Consider the following 22,402-nt stretch of genomic DNA (forward strand, 5'->3'; position numbering starts at 1 on the left):
TTGATTAATGAATGAAACGATCGTCGTTAAAGAGATGAGGTTTTGAGGGCTCGACTGTTAAGGGCATAACAACAAGTGGGGGTGACACTTCCCTTATCATACCCCAGAAGGAGTAGCACCTGTAGCCAGTTGGTCTAAAATACTACGAGAAATGTTGGAGGAAAACTGTTTACAAGATATATGATCCTTAAAAATCCAGCAAGGAGGCAAGTCACAGTCAAAATTCTCTCAATTATCCCCTGGTCTCCCTCCCACTCACCCGGAGACATCAACCACCAGTGAATCCGTTTGGGCATCTTTATTGAACGAGGGAGAGGACCCAAGGCCTCGAGAGGAGACCCCAGGGAGGGAGGGAGGGTGCTGAAATTGATGTTACAGCGAACGAGCGAACTGACAAGGATATAAAATGACAACTAGCGCCGTGAAGAAAACAGCTGACGAGCCGCGAGGGCCTGGGTCTAATTAAGTTATTCCTAAGAATATAAACAATTATCCCCTGGTCTCCCTCCCACTCACCCGGAGACATCAACCACCAGTGAATCCGTTTGGGCATCTTTATTGAACGAGGGAGAGGACCCGAGGCCTCGAGAGGAGACCCCAAACCAAGAAAGAGGCCCAAAGGATTCACAGAGGGGGGCGAAGTCAGAGGGGAAGCAGAGGGGAGAGGAAATAGATAACATGGCACGATATGAATAAAAGGAGAAAGACATAAGCAAAGCGAATTATGAACAAAACCATAACAATGAAATCTGTGCCAAAACAAAGAAATAAATGTGGGGAACTGGCAAAACGATGTCTGAACGGTAACAACTTAACGTGCTGAGGACAAAACGAGCCTGTCCGCCAAAGAGGCAGTGTCAATAACTATGCAGGCTACTAAAAGTAGACTAAACTATAACAGCTGAATGTGCTGAGAAATAACATGAGACAGCACAAGTCTGTCTGCCAAAGGCAGTGTCAAATAAAGCATGTAGGCGTCGGATCTCCAATCACCCTGGACTTTGATGAGCTCGGAGGGGATCCCGCACTGGAAGGCGAAGGTGGCACCTCCACAACGCAGGCTGTGACCAGAGAAATCCTGAGGATTGAGAGAAACCAAAGACGCCAAATACTTGATACTAGCGTTTAAAGAAGAGGCTGTGATACAGGCAGGGTGATGAGAAGCGGTGGTGTATGTGAAGAGCGGGAAGCCAGCCAGGGCTGAAACCGAGTCGAGTAACAATCGCAGGGCAGCGGTGGGGCAAAGGGGAGATCCAGGAATACGAGGAACTGGTACCACGAGTGCTGTATCGCCGGCCTGCCGTGTTTTTGTCCGGGTGACTGTGAGGAGAGCACCTGAGGTGGCAAAAGTGATGCTGCCCCTGGACAATGTATGATGAGAGGAGAACTTGTCAAAGGACTGCGGGACGAGGTTGGCAGTTCTGAAGAAGGAGAAGAAGCCGACAAGCAGGGCACACCACACGGCTAGATGGGCGGAGTCGCGAACATTAAGATGGTGGTAAAATTGTAGCAAGATGGCTGGGGTCAGAGGTGCTTTCCGATGAGGAAGGTGAACCATAGACTTCTCCAAACCTTTTTGGGTAAGCTTGACATGGATGTCATCGAAGGCTGAAGTCTCGAAATGGCAAAACACGTGTAAACGCCGTATGGCACTCAAGTAGTTGTTGACTGTGCGATGTGACTTAACGGAGAAGCCAAGCAGGGTGATAAACGCAGCGATGGTCGATGAGGAGGCTGGAAAGGGAGTGATGGAGTAAAATTGGCAGAATTTTAAGTAAGTGTTCCAGACGGAATGATAATTTCGCTTGGTAGAATCAGACAGAGCGAAGGCTTGAATCCTGGTGACGCAGGAGTGAAGGTCATCAAGGTGAAAACCTGCAACCAAATAGAGAGGTGATTACCATTGACAGTCAAAATGGAATAGGTCTGAATGACAAGTGTACTCCGTGAGGGTGTCATAGTGAAGAGAAGCGGCCTCGTAGAAGGTGTCTCGAAACTCAGGATGACTGTCCCAACGACTGAGAGCATCAGCAATGATGTTGGCGTAACCGGGAATATGGAGTGCTTGCAGCTCAAAATCGTGAAGGGAGGCGTAGAACCATAAGTCGCGTAGGCACGACTGAATAAAAGGCACACGGGAACGGCCAGTGTTGATAGCCAGCTCAGTGTTGAGGTTGTCAGTGTGAACCAAGATGCGTAGACCGCGCAAATCCTCAGACCACAGCTTGATGCTGACGGTGACGGCCAACATTTCGAGCGAAGCAATGGAAAGAGAGGCTGGATCAAAACAGGTCGGGAACGAGGAGTGGAAGAAACGGCCACAAAAGAAACCGCCAATACCGGTAAGGCAAGCATCAGTACAGAAGAAATGATCGCTTACTGGCCAAGGGGAAGAACGCAAAAGTGAAACACCATTGTAGACAGAGAGGAATTTGTCCCACCAACGTAAGTCGGACAGCATGTCTGAACTGGGCACGAAACGTGCACGTTTTGTGGGAAGCTGGCAGAGTTCGGTAAGCAGATGCTGCATGAAAATCCGTCCGGGGCTGATACAAGCACAAAGGTAGGAAAGCTTGCCGATGAGAGACTGAAGGTCGGACTTAGTGGACCGTGGAGCGGCTAGCCAAGCACGTATGAGATCGGCGGTGTCTTGAAGTTTATCGGGAGGCACTGCGATGGTCAGTGTGACGGTGTCGTAAGTGAGGCCGAGAAAAACCATTCTCGTGGAAGGTGGACAGTCCTTGGACGGGGACGACTGAAGGCCTAAATCAGTGAACAGACGCTCCAGGTCAGAGAAGGCAAGTGAAGCGTCTTCGAAGGTGGATTCGGCCCCGCCGAAGTCATCGATGTAATTGATACAGTCATGGCCAAAGAAAGAGTGAAAGATGTGAGCAATCGCGTTGGTAGTCCGCTGACAGGCAAGGGTTGCAGAACGAAGACCAAATGGGAGGACAACGTCAAAATAAAAGGAGTCGCACCAGTGATAGGCAAGAAAGATGTAGTCTCTAGGATCCACTGGAATCTGTCTGTAAGCGCGTTTCAAATCTTTCTTGTAAAGGTAACACCCAGCGCCCTTGGAGAGAAAAAGGTCAACAAAATCGGCGGAACGAGGCAGTGAAAGATGGAAAGGCTGATCGAGGTAAGAGTCTTTGGGAATTCCGTCATTAACAGAGGAGCCAAGAGGAAAACTGAGGTCCAGTACGACGCGCCTTTGGGTGCCATCCTTGGGGACAGTTAGCAGAGGAGACGTGCGGAGGGGGGCTGGGAAAGGATTGCACGTGAATGGCCCAGCAGTAGCAGAATGTTCGATCTCGGTAGATAAGAAGGCGTCAATAACATCCGGAAAATTGGTGGCTGAAGCATGGTTCGGGGGCTGAGATGAAACAGAAACGACGGAGTGACAGTTAATAGGCCATCCAAAGGCTAGGAAATCGGCAACAACAGAATCAGAGTAATGTTCGAGGTATGATTTCCAAACAGGAATGTTCAGCTTCGACGGAACAGGATTTCGAGTGCCAAAAGCGTTCGGGAGCGGAGACTTGAAGCAAAGAATGTGACGAATAACTGCGGCGTGCGAGTGTTCACGAGAGAGTAAAAGTTGGCCAGAAAATGCGGTAGAGGGAGCGGGAACAAAGTTGGGCTGCGAAGAAGGCGATGATAAGGCTGTTGAGGCGGGAGCAGGCGAAGAAACGGCGGGCGAAAACGTGCTGTTCGACCGGAGAGATGTGGGAGCTGGAGAAGATAGTCAATCGGCTGTGGTGGGCGGCGGAGGGCGAGTCGGGCAAGAGCCAATGGTGTGGTCTTTGAGCTTGCAATATGCACAAATATGTTCGACGCCTTCCTGGTGTGAAGGGTTACTGCACGTACCGGTGCGGTTCCATTTGCGGCAATAGGTACGAGCTCGGCCATTGTTGTTCCGAAAGCCAGCCGCGTGAAAGGCGGGCGAAGTAGCCGGTTTGGATAACCTTTGCAGGATCCACGAAAATGTTGTAAATATTTGAAGATCGTCTTCAATCTAACCCAAACCTTCTTTAGGTATATCACAATCTCTCTGCGAGGTGATAGAGAGCCAGGTTTCACGGAAATGGTGAAGCTGCCCCTCGAGAAAATGGTGCGGATCTCTGAAAGCTAGCATAGAGGGACCTGCGAAAGCTCTACCAACAATGACATCATGTACAAAATCAGGTTGCAAACGTTTATTATTGGCTGGTAAACCTGGAACTTCCTGAATGTGTACAGATTTCGACGAGACCCGTTGAAGATTAATAAGAGCGACTTCCAGAGGGTAGAAATCGTGGTCTAGCTCCCACTGAGGGAACTGAACAGATGAGGCCGTAATAGAAGAGGGGACCAAGAGCGAACAAAAGAACCCCATGTAAGAACATAGGGTGAACACGAAGGTGAACTACATAGGAAGCCAATACATAGAAAAAATGATTATTAACGGGACTGGGGCCTTGGGCCAGATCTGGAAGATGCGGCGCCACGCCGAGCGTAAGGCTGAAACCTGCAGTGGTTCATGTACAGCCAATCTGACCGCATCCAAAACAGGTCAAGGTGGCAGAACCGGGCATGGTAGAACGAGGCTCAAGGAAGCTCTTGTTAACTTTAGCCAGGGACTCCAAAACCTGTTCATAATCATGGTTGGAGGAGACGGCCAGAAAATAAGCTTTAAATTGATCTTTAGGCTTGTGCAGGCAATGGCGTATTTCTCGCAGTGCGAGTGAGTGATAGGGGAATTTCTTATAGTGGGCATTGGAGGCACAGGTTACAGGCACTTCTGCCAACTGCATGGCTACGTATTTATCAAAGTCCGAGCCACTATTCAAAGCCGAGGCATTGGTTTTTCGTAACAGCACATCAACGGAGGTTCTGTTTAAGTCCTCCAATGCTTTAAGGCGATACTTAAGGGTTTCCACAACATTACTCTAAAAATTAGAAAAGTGGTCATAAGGTGAATGAAAGAGCAAAGAAAAAGGTACTAAAAAGAAATTTCAGGCCACCATTTGCAGGGGTGGAAAGAATAAGTTTGGAAACTGTAAAAACTGTTAAACTTGCGTTAAAAAAAAATCCAATCGATAAGCGCCAAATTTGTAGTGTTTAAATGATTGAACATTAATAGAGTTACGCTTCAACATAATAAAGAATACATTTTGTTTATGTCTTATTGGTTTTGGTCAGCTTAAGTGTAATCTTTACAGGTGCTTGATACGTGCGGGATCTTAAGTATACTTCTGCATGCGATGTTAGTGTCCGACTAAAAACAAACAGCACAGCGATTAAAATTGCAAAATAGACTACTAACACTTACCACTCCAATTCGACGTCTAGCTGTCACCAAATAAGACTGTTTATCAGTGGAGACATCAGTTTGAATCCTGGACCCAATAGATGCTATCACTGTTCAAAGACGATCTCTCGTAATCACCAGGCACTCAACTGCAAGGAGTGTAACAAACAGTTTCACATTAGGTGTGGTGGAGTAAGCCCAAAGCAATTCAAAAGTATTCAACTGCAGAATTGGATTTGCAATGTTTGCCTTCTATTTAATCTGCCTTTCTCTGGTGACGTCACTTTGGAAAACTCGCTTGACTGCGGGTTACAGTTGAACACTATAGAAGTTGATTATGGGCCTTTCCCGGACAACAAGTTTATGAACAAATGCAGAAATCATACCAAAGACCATAACGATGAATACCTACAGGATTTAGTTCACACACTTACTACCAATGCAAACATCTTAACATAGCACACTTTAACGTCCGTGGGTTAAGGAAAAAGATGGATGAATTATGAATCCTTCTAAAGCTATGCCATTTCGACGTATTCGGAGTAACAGAAACGCACTTGAACAGTGAAATGATCAACGGAGAAATAGACATTGAAGATTACAATGTCATCCGAAGAGACAGACCAGGCAGACAAGGCGGGGGCTGTGTGATATACTGTATTATTGCAAGTCCCTGAAAGCAATCCACCGACTGGACTTGGAAAATGAACAAGTGGAAGGGATATGTACGCAAGTAAATGCTGACTCAAGAGACATTCTGGTAAGAACTATATACCGGCCACCAAACCAAAAGAGTGAATTCTTCACAGCGTTTCCAAAATTAATGGAAAGTATCTGGACAAAATTCTGAAATATAGTAATTCTTGGAGACTTTAATACCAATCTATTAGAGGACGAACGTGGCGACACGTTGTACGAAAGAAACAAGATACTCGAACAGTTTAATATGAGGAACGTGGTAAAAGGACCAACAAGAATTATTAACCATTCTAAAACGTTGATTGTCCTCATTGTCACGAACAGAAAAGATCTGGTCAAAAAAAAGGGCACATGTCCCCTGGGTATCTCAGATCACGACATGACTTATGCAACCTTATCAGCCAGTATCCCAAGAGACCAGCCTAAAATAATTACCATCAGGAACTTCAACAAATAAAAGAAAAAAGAATTACTATTTTTTATTTTTTCTATTTTTTTTGTTTATTAACCAGATGCTGACCACTCGAGAACTAAAATCTTGAGATCCTGAAATGTGCACTATTTGATTATTTGTACATGATGGCGAAATGGTATTTATCAGTGATGAAATGTACTTAAAAATAGAAAGCGTACAACGAATGTTTAAAAATAAAATTACAATATATTATTTTTTGAAAAAGATTGGCGAAATTTAAAATTACAAAAAAGCTAAAAAGCATTCTTTAATCCAGAGACTTGGTGACCCATATGGGAGAGTGGGAGACGTCTGACTTTTCTGGGATAATGGCATTATTTATAGGGACCTTAAGCAGCGACGACGAAGCGGACGACGACGACGGATTGTACCGCGTAGAGACTGGGACAGAATAGCTCGTTCACGGCAAGGAAAAGGCGGGAAAATAAAAACTTAAGTTTTGCTTGACGTACGACGTGAACGTAAACAAAAGCGCTGCAGTTCTTTGGTAAAATGGGTAATTTTCATGAGCTTCAAGAGCTTTTTCTCCTAAGTCACGCTCATGGCATTTTGGATGACGAAGAGCCGCTTTTGCTATGAGAATTACGAAAGGTTTTCTCTTGATGATATGAACGATGCAGAGTGCTTAGGCGAGTTCAGGTTCAGAAAACACGATCTTCCACTTCTCGCCGAGGTCATTCAAATACCAGACAGTTTTACTTGTTACCAAAGAACCGTAACAAGTGGAATGGAAGGACTTTGTGTTCTTCTTAGAAGGTTATCTTATCCCTGCAGATTCAGTGATATTATTCCACGATTCGGCAGACCAGTACCAGTCCTTAGTATGGTCAGCAATCAAGTACTTACCTATAAATATGACATTCACGGCCACAGAATCACTCAGTGGAATCACCAAATTCTCTCTCAGCCCTTGCTGCAACTGTATAGCGACACTATTGCTGCCCAGGGTTCTGCCCTAGACAACTGTTGGGCTTTGTTGATGGGACTGTTCGTCTATAACGGACACAAAAGAGAACATGCTCTGAAATTTCAGTGTGTTGCCCTTCCCAATGGTCTGATAGGTCATTTATATGGACCAGTAGGTATGAAATTGTTTCCTTTGATTTCTTCTTCTTTGATGATTAGTTTTAATTTTTTTTTCTAATTTTCAGTTGGAAGAAGACTCGATGCAGGCATGCTGGCAGATTCAAGACTCCTTAATGACCTCCAAGCATTTGCAAACTCCCCTTTTGGAAATCCATACTGCATTTATGGTGATCCGGCATACCCTTTAAGGATACACCTTCAAGCCCCTTTTAGGAATAGAGTCTTAACCCCTCAAATGATGGATTTCAATCGATCGATGAGTAGTGTCAGAGAATCGGTAGAATGGCTATTTAATGATGTCACAAACTACTTTAAGTTTCTGGACTTTAAAAAAAATTTGAAAATTGGTCTCAGTAGTGTGGGCAAAATGTATGTTGTCAGTGCTCTCCTAAGAAATGCCCTTACATGCCTCTATGGAAATCAGACCTCCAGTTTTTTTCAACTGGATCCTCCTTCACTTGAAGACTACTTTTCCTAATTACTCCACATCTTTTGATATTACTTTTAAAATTGGGTCATGGCAGCTGGAAGCTGCATATGCTCTCCAGTACCCAGAAACACCACCTGGGATTTGTGTAAGTTGAAAAGCTAAGAGGATAATGTGATAAAACAGCCTAAGTATGAAGGAAGCTAAACAGACATTTTCAAAAGGGGAGGGCACAGGGCAAAGACCTGTGAATCAGAAAACCACCCATGGTAAGGGGGAGGGGTGTGAATGATTTTTCCCCTTACTAAAATTATAGCTAGTTGCACTAGCAACAAAAGATCAGAATAGAAACACAACAACGTGGATGCAAAACAAATATTAATCTGTACTGTTGTTATGTCACTAAGATGCTAGTTCTACTTAGACTTGAGGCTGAAAACATAAGCAGAAAAAAAATATCCAGATGTAAACAAGTGAAGCACAATTTAATATACCACATAAAGTAGCAATTTTCCTGCAGCACAAAAAATATGCAGAGAAAAGTAGTTTAAAACTTTTGAAAACTTGAAATTCTATATTTGCCCACACACTTTAAGTAAAAAAGTTTAACAAAATATGGGTTTCGCAAAGGGGAGGGGCCAGTGTCTTTTTAATCAGTCTAAAACTAAGACACATGAACATGTGTGTTATTTCTCCCACTGAGAGTTAGTACAACACATTAATTAAACACAACGTTTTCAAAATGTTGACATTTGTGTCAGTCACTTTGTGCAAATAGACTTTTCTCCAACTAAGAGTTTATACAACATATTAATTAAAGTGCCACTGCGACGAAAATCGCATCTCTTTAAACTAACATTTTTGGGCTCGAAGTTAGTGTTTAGACTTAAAACTTCAAGAAAAAATGTGATTCAGACCAACCTAACGAAGAAGGTTCCTTAAAAAGGCTGTCCGAAAGTGCGTAAAATTGGTCCGCCATTACAAAAACAACAACTATTCGAGCCGACGAATTGAGTTCAGCGGCTTTGCTTTTGTGACGTCACGTTATCCCCAAAATATTCTGATATCGCTGCAAAGCCGACCAAAACCTATACTAGCTAGTTGTTATGATGTTGTCTCCCTCGTCTTCTTCTTCCATTTCTTCGGAAGACCGATCCGGTTCAAGTTCTGACGAAAACAGCGAAATTTTAGATGACGATGGAACAGCTTTCGTCCCGTATGATGAGGAACTGGAGCCAGTCGCGACCGAGGAAGAGGCTGCTGCATACACGCTAAGTGTGGCTAATGAGGAAGAATGGGAGCTCGTGCTTCAAAGGCGCTTTACTGGCGAATTAGACGTCGGCACATGGTAGGCATGACTCAGATTGTATTTCTAAGCAGTTCTTTTTCATTTTAAATCTTTTGTGTTATGGTGGAATTCGCCCATAAATTCGAATTTGTTTCATAATTTCGATTGCGTGTTTCTAATACTGAACGGAGAACGCGTTATTTTTGTTTTGTAGGTGCACTTGTTCGAACTGTTCGGTCGACATAGCCACCAAGAAGGAAGAATGCATTTGTTGCAAGGAAATAGATCGTGTGGGGGAAGTAATGGAAAATATAGAACGGGCAGGTGATTGTATCACTTTTCATCCCGGGTTTCAGGATGTTTGCCTAAACCGATGGGTTCTTGAAGTGGCATCACTTAACCTGAAGACCAAAGCTGGAAAAAGTTACCGGGCTATTTTCAGTCAAGGTCGTAAAACGGAATCAGAGTGAGTCGATCATTCCATGATTTTTTTTTCTGTTGTTCTTATTGTTCACCTGGGTGTCTCATAAGTGAAAGTGAGCAATTTAAAAATAATAAGGTTAAATTATACTCAAAGCCCCGTTTGTCAACAAATAAACGCTTAACAGTTATATTTCATTATTATTTCTACTACAGTCTATTGCATCCCAGTCTATTTATTATACAGAATCCTCAAAAACTTCTATTGTCAACCAAAAACTCATATTATTGTATTTTAATTGAAGAAAAACCATGCATGATGAAACAACAGCCTAAACAAATAAGCTGCCACAAGTGACAAAAAACTCCACCAGTCAAGCATATGAAACTGTACATATCTTTCTCATTATTTTTTTATAGGTTTCTTCGATCAGTGTCGTACAGACAATTTACTCGACTTCTTTGGGAGTTTACGGGAAGTTCCAAGCGTCATCCACTGCCATGTTGTGCTTACAAAGCAATAAGGACAGCCTTTCTGAGTGAAGATGGCCAGTATCATGGCTTTGAAGATGACGAATCATAGATAGTGTTCATTATCATTATTCTGTATATTTTGTTTTCATACATTACGTGAACCATCATTTCAAGACTTGTGATTTGTAAAGTGATTAATATGAGCAGTACAGAGCCTGTTATATTTTGGCTTCTCTTTTCTCCAAAAATGCAAATAACAACAATGATGTGTGCCATGAATATTTAGGTCATTTATCTCAGAACAGTACAGTGTAATCAAAAATAAATGATTATCAGGTTTTTCTTTGTAACTTCAGTAGCATTTAATCATTTTGTGAAGCAGTGCATGTGTGTCCTCTTCTTGGCTGTCCACATTTTCTGCATAGCTGTGCTCTCCGTCTTCTTCTGCTTGTATTTGTTCTTGACATTGGTCTTGACTGGTCACTTTCCTCTAACAAGGTTTGCAGTTCAGCTTCTGTAGATAATCAGGTGAAAGTCAAGTAAAATTACAACTGAAAGAAATTTTTTTTTTTTCATACAGATTACTATAAAAAATATTGCTTCTGAAAACCTGTTTCCCAGCTTCAAATTCAGTAGAATGTTTGAGTGTTTGGATGAAAATGTTGATGAAAAACCTAGAGCGAGTATTGCATTGCCAAGACATTTTACCTGAACATGTGGGAGGACAAATCACTGTTTCCTTGTTTTTTCTTTCATTGTGTTTCCGTATTGCATCATCTTTGGATTGCTTCTCAAGCATTGAGTGCATAGGGTCTGGAACCACCTGTTTTAGCTCTTCTTCTATCAGTTGGAGGTTCCGTCGTGGAGTTGTTATTAGAGATTCATAAATCTCCGCCACATACTCTAAGGAGAAAGGCAGTTACAAAAGTTCTTCAGGGAAGTACTTTGCATAATGACTTCACAAGCTAAAGTAAGTTCACTTTTTGACTAACTGTGATTATTAGAATCTACATTTTCCTCTCTCTAGAAAGGAACTGTGGATTACAAGACATCATAAGTAGTAGCTTATTAGCATAGCTAAATTAAATTGCTGAATATTTTCTGGCAGCATCTAACCTGTCTGCAGTCATGATAATACCAGGAAACCTGTTGATGTACACCTGTACATGTAGATATTTGATTTTGAGAATAGACATCATTTTGAGGTTGTCCAACTTGGAAACTTACAGGTATACTTTGCTACAATGGTCCTTATCAAAGACTTACCATAATTAGGAGCTACCCTGACTTCCCTGACTGTTGCTTCTCCTTCCTTGTACTTTGGGTATGAGATGTGAAGGCGTGGTTGGCCCTGGTCATCCACCTTTGTCTCTCTTCTGAGGTTGTAATTAAAGTGAAGGGCAGCCAGTACTGATCTTAAAAAAAAGAAGAGGAAGAGAGAAAGGTACAAAGTAATCAGAATGTATTAAATTATGTGACAAGTTCTACCAGTTTTGCAAACTCTCTATATCTATCAAAAAAGGCAGCATCCCAGTGCCTTTCCTCATACAATTTTGTTTGCTTTTTCAAGATTAACTTAAGTGTTGGTATGTTTAAATACATAAGCCTTAAATTTCACGTACCTACAAAGCATTCCCAGGCATGAGTAGGCCAGCATCTTTGGGGCAAATTGGTTGACTACTGAATGATACCCTTCCAGGCAGCTTGTTTGCTCAACTGAGGAAGCTTTTTCTATTCCTTTAGTAAGGCTGGTTTTCGTAAGGGCTGTATACAGCTTTTCATATGCCTCTGACACTAGTATGAATGAAAGCAATACAGGGGAAATGTTTGTCATATTGTGGTTTTTAGATGAAATTTATAAATCAGGTGGTCACTAGTTGTAAATTATTTTTTTAATTTAGTGTAAAAAAGGACAGTGATATTTCATATTTTTCATATTTTTTTCAATTGTTGACAGTTTCTAGTTGCATTTGAGCAGATGGGGCTGAAATTCTTCAAAAATAGCTCAACCAAGCTTTGCAATGTTACAGTTATGTAGTCCTATATCCAAGACGTTTGGTCAACATAATAAGATCAACATAGGGTGCGGCAGCAAGTGAGGCTTTTGTACCTTTAGACATCCATACTTTTGGTGTGATGACTTCACCGTGAGCACAAGCACTGAAGAGTCTATTAGGAAGGTTCTTGTGTTTGTTGATGACATGACTGAGGAATGCTTGGAACTTTGCAACCTTGACCTTTCCAAGACTTTCTTGAGTGGAGGTCACTGCCCAGTAAAAATGTCTAACACAGGCCTTCCTCCAGCAGCCAATGATCTCACAGTTTTTTTCCTTGCTCAGTTTTGTTAGAACTTTTTGGATTTCTGTGAAAATAGCAAAACAATTCAACATTAAGTGCTTTTCTACAATATACATGTACAATAAATTTGATCAAGGCACAGAGAAGCAGAGACATTGTCTCCTCTGATAATAACTATAATAAAAAGAAGTAATAGTAATATTGATATATGTATATGATTACATACGATGAAAACATATTAGGTTACTTATTGTTTTTGCATACTTTTCCCAATGTGCCAAAGATCAAAAAAATGATTGATAACTGGCTTGCCAAGTTCAGCACACTTCTTGCCACATTCTTCTCTCATCCACTTAGCAATGGAAGCATGGCGGTCAGAGATAACTGACTTGACAATCATGCCTGTGGCTAGAATATATGTCATGGCTTCCTTGAAGGCCATAAACTCGATACCAGAACTGCTTCCTGCCTGATTAGCCTAGAAAATACAAAACAGACGGGTGTTTTGTTATAAATGTGATTTTTTTTTTCAGTTCAAGCATTCAGATTTTGTCTTTTGACAACATTTCTTTAACATGGCCTTGCTTTTCTGATTCTGCAGTTCATAGATATTTATAATAATTATTGAAATTAAATTTACCCTTGCTTTGGGTTTGGTGTTACTACATGACTGTATGATTTTTATGAGGTTTTTTTCACTTGCCTGTAATAAAACAATATGAATAATAAGGCCAACAGTACAACAAAATATAGTATAAGTGCCATATTTTGCTGAGTGGCCCATGCTGTCGTGGCGCCCATCTCCTGCTAAAACTACTTCTTTTCCTTTCAGGGAATCCAGCAGTTTTGTTTGGTATTTACGCCAGAATGAGATGATAGTGGGAATGAGGAGATGCCGCTGATGGTAGTAGTAGGTGGGCTCATTGTAGACAAGTACCCCCATGTGCCGAAACACTGTCAACATTTTCTTTATTGATGCTCCAGCACAAAGAGTTGCAAAGCTGAGGAGAAGGTTGCCTGCTGGAAATTTGCCCATAAGGAATGGCTGGCTTTCCCAGGTAAATATCTCTTGACAACTGCTGCATTTGGCTTTAATGGTCAATAGAGTTCCTGTTTGTGTGCAAACAGTTTCTGGGTTGGGAGTAAGACAATAATGGCAGTACTGAAACAGTAGTAATAGCTTGGATAAAAAAACAATGCCTTTAGGCTCCTCACGCTTGTTCTTTCCCGTGCAGTTCAGCCTGTTGTGTGATAAATAATAATAGTAATTTTAGAAATGAGTCAGATATTTCCCATTTTTCATCCAATGTCAAGTCATGGAAGATGCATTTAAAGTCATACAAAGAAATAATCAGTGTATCGTACTCTCTCTTAAAATACTAATACATGTATATCTCCAGGACCACACATTTAATGGTGTGGCTGTGGTGGATGTGCCTTTTTTAGGAAGGGATAGGGGGGTAGAAAGGTTTTTTCTCCCTTTTTTACTTCACAAATAATGAGATTTTTATTCAAGACAAGATGGACCACACTTGCATGCGCATGTCTACATTAACTAGTAAGTTATGGTACATCCTATACAGTACCTAGGCTTTGTTGTTTGGCTGTCATTCACATTATCGTCTCCTAATTCCTGATAGACTTCATCTAATTTTTCAGGAGTCCAGTCAGGATCGTCATCATTCTCTGGCTCTTCATTGTCATCATCGTCATCACTAATCTCTGCAGAGTCATCTACACTGTTATTCTGGTTACCAAACACAGTGGAATTAGCATTGTGAGCTTGTGCTGTGTTATCTAGAGAAAAGGAGTCATTATGGCTTAGATTATCTATATTTGTAGCCTATCAACGACAAATAGATTATTTATCTGATGGAATAGTTTCTGTAATTTGTACTAAATGGGAAAAAAAATTGGATGTTGTTTGAAAACCAAAGGTTGACTGCCTTTTTACTAATATACATGGAGTATCCATCAAAGATAAACACCACAAATGAGAATAACTGCAAAGTCTTGTATAGCCCACAATTTGGAATACTCCTCCCCCCCCCCCCCAACCCAACACACATTCAGAACACTCACCACAATCTGACTCTAAATGATCTTTAGATGCATGTAAGTGGATCTCCTGCAAAGTCTCCACCCACTGCTTTTGGTTGTTTGCCAGCTTGTTACTCAGTCTGGGGACTTTAAATCGTAATACTTTGATCTCTTTTTTTAGTTCTTTATTCTCTGTAGAGAGGTCTTGACAAGTGCTGCATTCACCTTGATTTTCATGTGCCTGTCAATAAGTTGAAAATTCAGCTTTTAATATCTTTACATGTAAAAAACTGTCACTTTAAATGGCTTATGTATTGGCCCCAGTCAACATATTTAGTATACTTTGGTAATCTAAAATTATTACTTTTTTGGCTGTATATGAGTCTACAATGACGTGGCCAAAATGGCATCAGAGTGAAACATTTGTGGGAGTTCTGAAAAATGTTTTTCTTTTCAATTGCTGTTGCAGTTGCCCGCTGTGTTTTAAAAACCATAACTTCCTTTTGGGGGTTTGTGGGTTTCTTTGTGACTTATTGTGCATGACAGTAAAAATGAAGTACAGCAGTTTGAAGATAGTTTGAAGAAAGTCAAAGTGGACTAATATTCAATTAAAAAATAATGCTGCTTGCTTCCTGTTTATGATACTTACAGTTGGGGTTATTGGTGTTGATGCAGCAGCAGGTAGAAATTGTGATGAGACATGGTCCTACAATATTATTAGAAGAACAAAAGTCAAATTCTCATAACAATAGATGTAATAATTATTATAATGAAGGTAATATGGTACTGTTACACGTTTTCTTTGAAATAAAAGAAATCCCTTACCATCGAGCTTGATGAGCACAGTGAGTTACTTGTATCCATATCTGCATGCACTGAACCTTCTATTGGAGTTGTTTCAGTAGTTTGTTCAACCTAAGAATAAGTATAATTTTTGATAACAATGTAAGAAGCATGCCATTTTTTAAGCAAAGCAAGTGGAAGTCTGCCCGGAAATACCTGCATTGAGTTTGATGACGAAAGGAGATCGGTTACTGCATACTCCTCAACCTCTTCTTCCATTTCTTCAATTTCATTACTGTCCGGCTCCCTCTCCAGCTTCATAAAAAAAACAAAGAAGCTATATCTAATTTACCTTTTTTTATGAATGGTGGCCAATAACCTCTTCTTTGTATTCAGAGTTAACTTATCAGAAAAATATAAACAAATTTTAACTCCAACATATAGGCCAGTAGCTCTAATGGATTCATACAAAATAATAACAAACCGACTGCCATTTATGTGAAACGCTATAAAGTCACCATTGTGAGATGCCTAAAAAAAAGGCTCGTAGCTGGACATACCTGCACCGCAGATTCCCCACTTGCGGGTGAATCAAACTCTTCATCTTCTTCAAGTTCTTGCGAGGTGGTCACGTTGCTAGCTTCGTGCACGGCAAGGATATGTTTCATTGCCTACAAACCAGAATTTAGTTTTCCAGTAAAAAAAAAAACACCGAAGGTGTAAAGATATTGATCGGCAAATCCATAATTTTATTTTTTAACCAAGATTTTACAGTTCAGCATCAATAAATGATCTTGCAGTCTCAAAGAACCAAAAAATATTATTCGTTTTACGAGTTGAAAGCCTGCAGCGAAGGCAACCAAAACACTGTATAAGTGACTTATTCATTTTCGCTCGAACGCGCGAAACACGACAAAACCACTATTGGGCTTTCAGTTCTTGTCATATCTGTTCATTACTCAGTGTGCATGTAGTTTACGTCTGTGTTTTAGAAAAAAACCCTTTTGCCCTTTCTTATGCCGTCTTGAAGCTGAAATACCTCGATCCCAGGAAGTGTACGTGTGAACAAGGATCAAAGGTCTACAATGTTTTATTACTTACCATACGCCGGTCTCTCGCTGACATGGCACTGGAATTGCCCGCTTCACCTAACTTCCAAATCGTTGGAATGGCTCCGGCAAGTGTAACTCTCGGAGCGCCAGGTACATGAACTGCCCGCTCGAAGCAATCGGCAGTGAAATGAACTGAACAAATCTTGAAGAGCCCTTTGGGGTTGAAGTTAGCGCGATGTGTTCGGACGAAGGCTTTCCATTTCTGGCTTTCAAAGCTAGTCTTCGGCTTGTGCAAAGAAATGCCTAATTTAGGATTCGACCAGTTGCTACAGTCTTGAACGACGCAGCGACAAGAAGGCATCTTTCTGCGATGAAAATGAGCGAGATCAGAAAATCCCCTTTTTCTCGTGAAGAGATCTCACTTTGCTAATATTCGCGCTCTAATTTAAAGGATACGATGACGTAACACTTGACCTCGAACCAATCCCTCCCTTTCGCTCCGCCATTTCTTGTTTCGGTAATGGCGGACGTCCACCGGAGAAAAACATGGCTCAAAAAGTCGGACTTCCAGTTGGAATTACGGTCTCAAATTTGGTATGTGTATTTATTAGCTTTCAAACATTGTAAAAAACGAAAAAAACAAATGATGCTTGATTTGATCACAGTAGCACTTTAAACACAACGTTTTCAGGTGCTGACATTTGTGTCAATCACTTTGTGCAAGTAGACTTTTCCAATGAAGCCACCAGTGACTGATTCTGTTGTTGTAGCATCTTCATCATTTCTAACTGCTGCTTGTGCATTTGACTCTGTTGGTCCACCAACATCTGCTGCTTAGTTTTCTTGAAATCCATTTCTTCCCTCCTGAGCTGACTTTCCAACTCGAATTTCTCTTTGAGATATTCAACAGCATCTGAGCTTCTTCTCTTTCCTTTTTTACTGGGTTTTCCTTCCTCTGAATCTGCATTACCAAGGCGTTCCATGGATTGGCGCCTAACCTCTTCAGCACTCGCCTTCTCTCTTTGTTCCTTTAAGGTTTGGGTACCACTTTGCTCATTTCTTTCCATGTCAGCTGGCTTTTCCTTCTCAAGAATCTCTTCAATTGCTGCATCTAGCGGAGTCTCTTCACAATCTATGCCAGATGCTTTTTCTTCTTCCCTTATTTTTCCCTTGTACTTGGTCTGCAATAAAGTAAGTCTGTCTCTGACTGATCTCTTTGACACTTTAAATGATGGATTTTCCAGACTGTTGAGATTGACCGCTATATTTGACCAAACCTCTCCCCTCTCTTTACTACTTTTTGGATGCTTGAAGGGCTCCTGTAATAGGACTTCTCCACAAAGCGTTAAGTCATGTTCCACAGTCCATTTCATGGAGTTGTTCCTTAGGAAGAGAGTTGTGACTTTAGAAGAGAAAAACCTTTATACCCTTGGGCGACAACAATACGCATCCATCACGATGAAATGACCTAAATAAGAGCTAATTAGGCTTCAAACAACTCTGCTTGTATATATTTTTATTACTCCTCAATAATTCTGTTATTCCATGAGACTATAACCATCTATGAATTACAATGTTTATTTCTAAAATTTAAAAATTAGAATAAATACTAGCAATCATCATTTTAATCATCATTGGCAGCTCATCGAGAAAGTCACCGGGAAGTGTACCGTCTTCGCACCTCGAAGCCATTTAGTGAATGAAATTTCAAAAGAACTAGCCGCACACCTGAGCGGGAAGCTCTCATTGTAAGTGGCTAATCATGTTAGTAACCATGGCGACACCAATATCCTCACACGTGAAAGATAAAAAAAGTATCTTCACTGCGCACGATGAAGACATGATTTTTTAGTAAAGGGAAAAATCCTGGTATTTCATCAGTACCTAAAAAATACGATTAACGTACAAAATGGAACAGGGTGAAAAAAAGTTACCGAGAGGAAAACATAAATATTGTTTGTTTAAGTGTTCAGCAGACCAATCATGTTTGTTATCACAAAATATTCCAATTTTTCATTTGCAATGTTAAAACAAATTTATTTTGTTGCTCATTTCTTTATTTACAAATTTCTTTATTTTGAATTAAATGTATTTTCTTGCTAATAGCTTCTTTATGGTCAAGTACTAATTTTTACCTGTACAGAGGCAACTTTTCCTCCTTTAACTTATTCAATGCCCTATTGATGCACCTTTCTAGGACATCCTGTTCCGTGAGAGACGCCCCTTCGAAATTTCTTTCGGCTTCAAGTAAACTCATTGACCTCTTGTACTTTTCACGGCTGTACCACTTGTATTCACTAAGCTTAACTTCCTCCAGATTAACGTCGATCTCCATATCGTCACTTTGAAGATCTTGGATTTGCTTCACTTTAATCTCTTTTTTTTTATTAATAATAATAATAACTAAACTACAACACAAAGAAAAACAAACAAAAAAAGGTTCAAAGAAAGTACAGTTCGACTACCTACAAAACACAGGAGCAATAAACGAACGTTGATTGTGTACAATCAGTCAAATATATCTAGTTAAATACAAGATTTACAATTTTTTCAAAATATTTTTTGGTATTTGACCGTCAGGGAAAGGAAACAATCGATATCAAGAGCTATAACAAGGCAATCTGTAAGAAAGTTCCATTTTTTAGTGTCCCCTGCTTTTTTCTCTATAATAGATCTTGACTTTACTAGGCGTAGAAAATTTACAAAATTAGGCGATATTTTATCCATTTTGACTTGCCAAATATGAAACCGCGCGAACAGGAGACAATAGTTTAATTGACACGAGTATTCTGAAGAATGAGGCTCCGGCCTCAAGCCCAGTGCAGTAATGTTCAGTATGTTGTTTTTGCCGATTAACGGAAGAGCGTTTCGAAGCCAGTTGGTTACGCTTTTCCAAAAAGAGGATGTAACATGGTAAGACCAAAAAAGATGAATTAGCGTCTCTGAGATGTTTCGCACTTTAATCTCCTGGATTAATTTCCTTGATTTCAGGTTTTCTTCGATCGTTTTCTTCCAAAGATAAACCTTATGATCAAAATTTTCTCCCATTTTATGATGCATGCATTCTTCCCGGAGTTAAAACAGCTCCAATCTTTCGTTTAAACGTTTCACCGGCACCGCCTTCACAAGAAACTTCAGCAAGTGCCGACGAAACAGAACTAAACGTGTCACATAATTCTAAAAGCTTTCTTCCACACGGAGAGCAAACAACCTGTTACATTCCTTCAATTTTCTCAACAGATATCCCGATCTAATGGAGACTTTGAGCTATCACTCGACCATAGTCATTTTCCCTCGCGGACGGCTTGAATAGATTCATGTAAGACGAAAATCCAGATTTCTTTGTAACCAAAGGCCCGTAAACTATTCGCAAATTTTTTTGCATAGACGACAGAAAATATTAGGATTTTCCTCTTTTTGTTTTGGTCCGCGATTTGATTTTGCTTGCAATTCACCGCCGGAATCGACCGACATGTAGAATTTCCCGCAAATTTGCGTTTCAACGCGCGAAGTGATATCAGTTTTCTGTCAAAAAATTTGACAGATCATGCAGCGCTGCCAAGTAATTGCGTAGAGGGCGGGAAACGATTTTCGGGGGCCTTCCGTGCAGGCGCTCCCTCTCCCCTCGCGTGTTTCCTTCTCGCGCGCGCGTTTTTTGTTGCGCCCATTTATTTCCTAGCGCCTGCTACGCAGGCTAGTTATAATCTCCTTGGTGACGTTGATAGAAAGCATAAATAGGGCATTAGACTAGACGGGAATAACATACTCCTTTCAACCAATGTCAAGGACATTACCAAGCGAACATACAGTATACAGGGAGTATAGAAAAAAAGTTTAGCAAAGATCTGTTTTACCATGAGTCAAATTCTCTATTTAACGGACAAGAACGGCTCTGGTGTCGATAAGGGTAAATGTTTGCATATTGGCTATTGATAAGACAGAATTGTGACTGTGATTTGAATTACAACGATGCACCCTGTTTCGATTTCCCTGTCAACTAACGTAGTGCCATACGAGAAACTGGTTTTTTCTGCCCGTCAAAACGATTATCTCAGTTCCTATTAATCATTGATAACTTAGACCCTGTTTACATGGAGTGGGGGACCCCGGTTTAGTGGGGTAGGTTCCTTTTGTTTTGTGTCCCCCAGAGCGTGAAAACAAAAGAAACCAACCCCACTAGACCGGGGTCCCCCACCCCATGTAAACAGGCCCTTAAACGCACTGATAAAAAATTAAACAATGATAATATTTTGTTGGGGGTTTACAGCAGCAAAAAAGAATGAGCAAGAATAAGAAGAGTTGTTTGAAGGTACACAGTTAAAAATTTAGTTCCGTTTCCTCCCAAAACAATGGAACTCGCCATGAAATAACCACTTTGGCAGACTTAGGATAGTGATTTTACTCATTCTCACGGTACAAGAGTCGAAGGGAATCTAAGCTCTGTAACAGTCTACTTCTTTCTGTAGATGTGTATCCTGTACTATTGTTAAGTTAGGCAGTTAAGATTATATTGTACACTGATTAGCTAATCAAGAAAAGTCTTTGCTTCAAGAAATAATATCAGTAGTTTAAAGTAGTGTCAATCGTTTGTGTATTTAGCCTGCTGGTCATTGTGAGATGGCCGAAAAAAACTCATACACTTTTCATCGCAATAAAATTATATTATATTATTCTATCAATCTTGACGATTTTGAAGGCACTGGTATGGTCGAGACTAATTAGCCAACTGAAGTCCATAAAAGGTACTGCAACTCGTTATTTTATAAGTGCCGTATTTCTGGGAAAAACTGTGTTGTAAACTCCATCCCTTTCAGCATCATCAAGATTGGGTAACGGAAAATTGCTTTATACGACCTCTTTAATTTACCTTTTGAAAAAGAGAACTGTAGGTTTGTGATTAAAATTTGAAAAGAAAAAGTACCTGTCGAATGTAAAGAAACCTGGCTCACACTTGAAGGTTACGAGAGGTGACGGGACATGGTGCCCTCACTTCTGATATAGTTTACCACTTGTCACAAAGAAGACGAAATAACACGATTGCCACTATGAGTAACATTCCTCGCAAGCTTGTAACTTATCTAAGTTGCACGTTTTATCACCGCCTTTTCAGTCGACTCTTGTATCAAGCAAAATCGTTGTTCTGTTTTCCCTTTTCCACAACGGTAAGAAGGAAAAGTTTCTGCTTCTCAATAAGAATAACAGCTATATTTCTCATTCTTTTCTTTGGCGACGGTAAAGTGTTTTTGTTTGATTTTTTAGAACGCGCGAATATCACTTCTTATAATTTCTGCTTTGGCGTCAAAAAGCTCTCATCCTATAGAATTTCTCACCCTACTTTTTGATAGTTCGTTTCATTATAGGATTATGTGCAAGAGTACTAAGTTCTTATAATTTTTTTGGCTTGAAATAGCTCACATCCTACTTGTTTGATACTTACTTATTGCATTATAGGTTTACGTGCATAATAGCTATTAATTGTTTTCATTAAACATTGTTTCCGTACAGTTTCTGTAGCAAAAAGAAACATCAATGTCATCTGTCGGTAGTCACAAGTTGAGCGCCTTTTTTGATTGATATGAATCAGATCACTAACAAAGCCACTTCGAGAATTTAAAACGATACACGAGAGCCACCCATAGACAACGCCAAACTACTCGAAGAGTTTGATAATAATTTGTCAAAAGGGTTAGGCATTTAAACCCTACTATCCAAATTGTAGGTGTCATTTATTGTCCCTATTCGTGTACGTATCCTATAGAATTAGTGTTAAGGAGAATTTGTTGAAGTATTACTTAGATTCATCTTCTGCGATCACCAATCGTGTTATAAAGCAGTGATATAAGGAGGAGAAATTAAATAATATTATTATTCATTCAAAATATTTCCCCAATTCTGATTGGCTAAAAACACTCGCATAACTCACCATAACCAGTTACTGATGACCAAATTTGGAAGAATTTTGTGTTTAACGAGGAAATGACGTCAAAAATGCAGCGTTCTTGCAGGTTAATGCTCCGTTAACAGAGAAGACCTGGGGGCGAGGTTGAGTTGTTTTCATTTTGAAAACTAT

General features: G+C 40.5%; 4 protein-coding genes across 4 annotated transcripts; 1 reads left to right on the plus strand and 3 right to left on the minus strand.

Moving 5' to 3' along the window:
* Positions 1-892: 892 nt before the first annotated feature.
* On the minus strand, positions 893-3,909 carry LOC140926051 (uncharacterized). Its single transcript, XM_073375855.1, has 3 exons — positions 3,868-3,909; positions 1,902-3,373; positions 893-1,838 (listed from the first exon to the last, which is right to left on the minus strand). The coding sequence occupies exons 1-3, from the start codon at positions 3,907-3,909 to the stop codon at positions 893-895; spliced, it is 2,460 nt and encodes an 819-aa protein (XP_073231956.1).
* A 5,051-nt stretch (positions 3,910-8,960) lies between these two features.
* On the plus strand, positions 8,961-10,268 carry LOC140946472 (uncharacterized). Its single transcript, XM_073395600.1, has 3 exons — positions 8,961-9,325; positions 9,480-9,731; positions 10,106-10,268. Exons 1-3 carry the CDS (start codon positions 9,084-9,086, stop codon positions 10,266-10,268), a joined length of 657 nt encoding a protein of 218 aa, XP_073251701.1. The 5' UTR covers positions 8,961-9,083.
* A 245-nt stretch (positions 10,269-10,513) lies between these two features.
* LOC140946490 (uncharacterized) lies at positions 10,514-14,261 on the minus strand (the record flags this gene model as incomplete). Its single annotated transcript, XM_073395622.1, has 8 exons — positions 10,514-10,673; positions 10,868-11,062; positions 11,426-11,574; positions 11,782-11,945; positions 12,262-12,521; positions 12,722-12,935; positions 13,161-13,698; positions 14,044-14,261. Coding segments are annotated over 8 exons (1,890 nt in total), but the record flags the coding sequence as incomplete, so codon positions are not given.
* On the minus strand, positions 14,166-15,594 carry LOC140946481 (uncharacterized). The gene is made up of 4 exons (XM_073395611.1): positions 15,497-15,594; positions 15,323-15,412; positions 15,147-15,203; positions 14,166-14,738 (listed from the first exon to the last, which is right to left on the minus strand). The coding sequence occupies exons 1-4, from the start codon at positions 15,557-15,559 to the stop codon at positions 14,319-14,321; spliced, it is 630 nt and encodes a 209-aa protein (XP_073251712.1). The 5' UTR covers positions 15,560-15,594; the 3' UTR covers positions 14,166-14,318.
* Positions 15,595-22,402: the final 6,808 nt, after the last annotated feature.

Source organism: Porites lutea, chromosome 1, assembly GCF_958299795.1.
Source record: "Porites lutea chromosome 1, jaPorLute2.1, whole genome shotgun sequence".
Lineage (NCBI taxonomy): Eukaryota > Metazoa > Cnidaria > Anthozoa > Scleractinia > Poritidae > Porites > Porites lutea.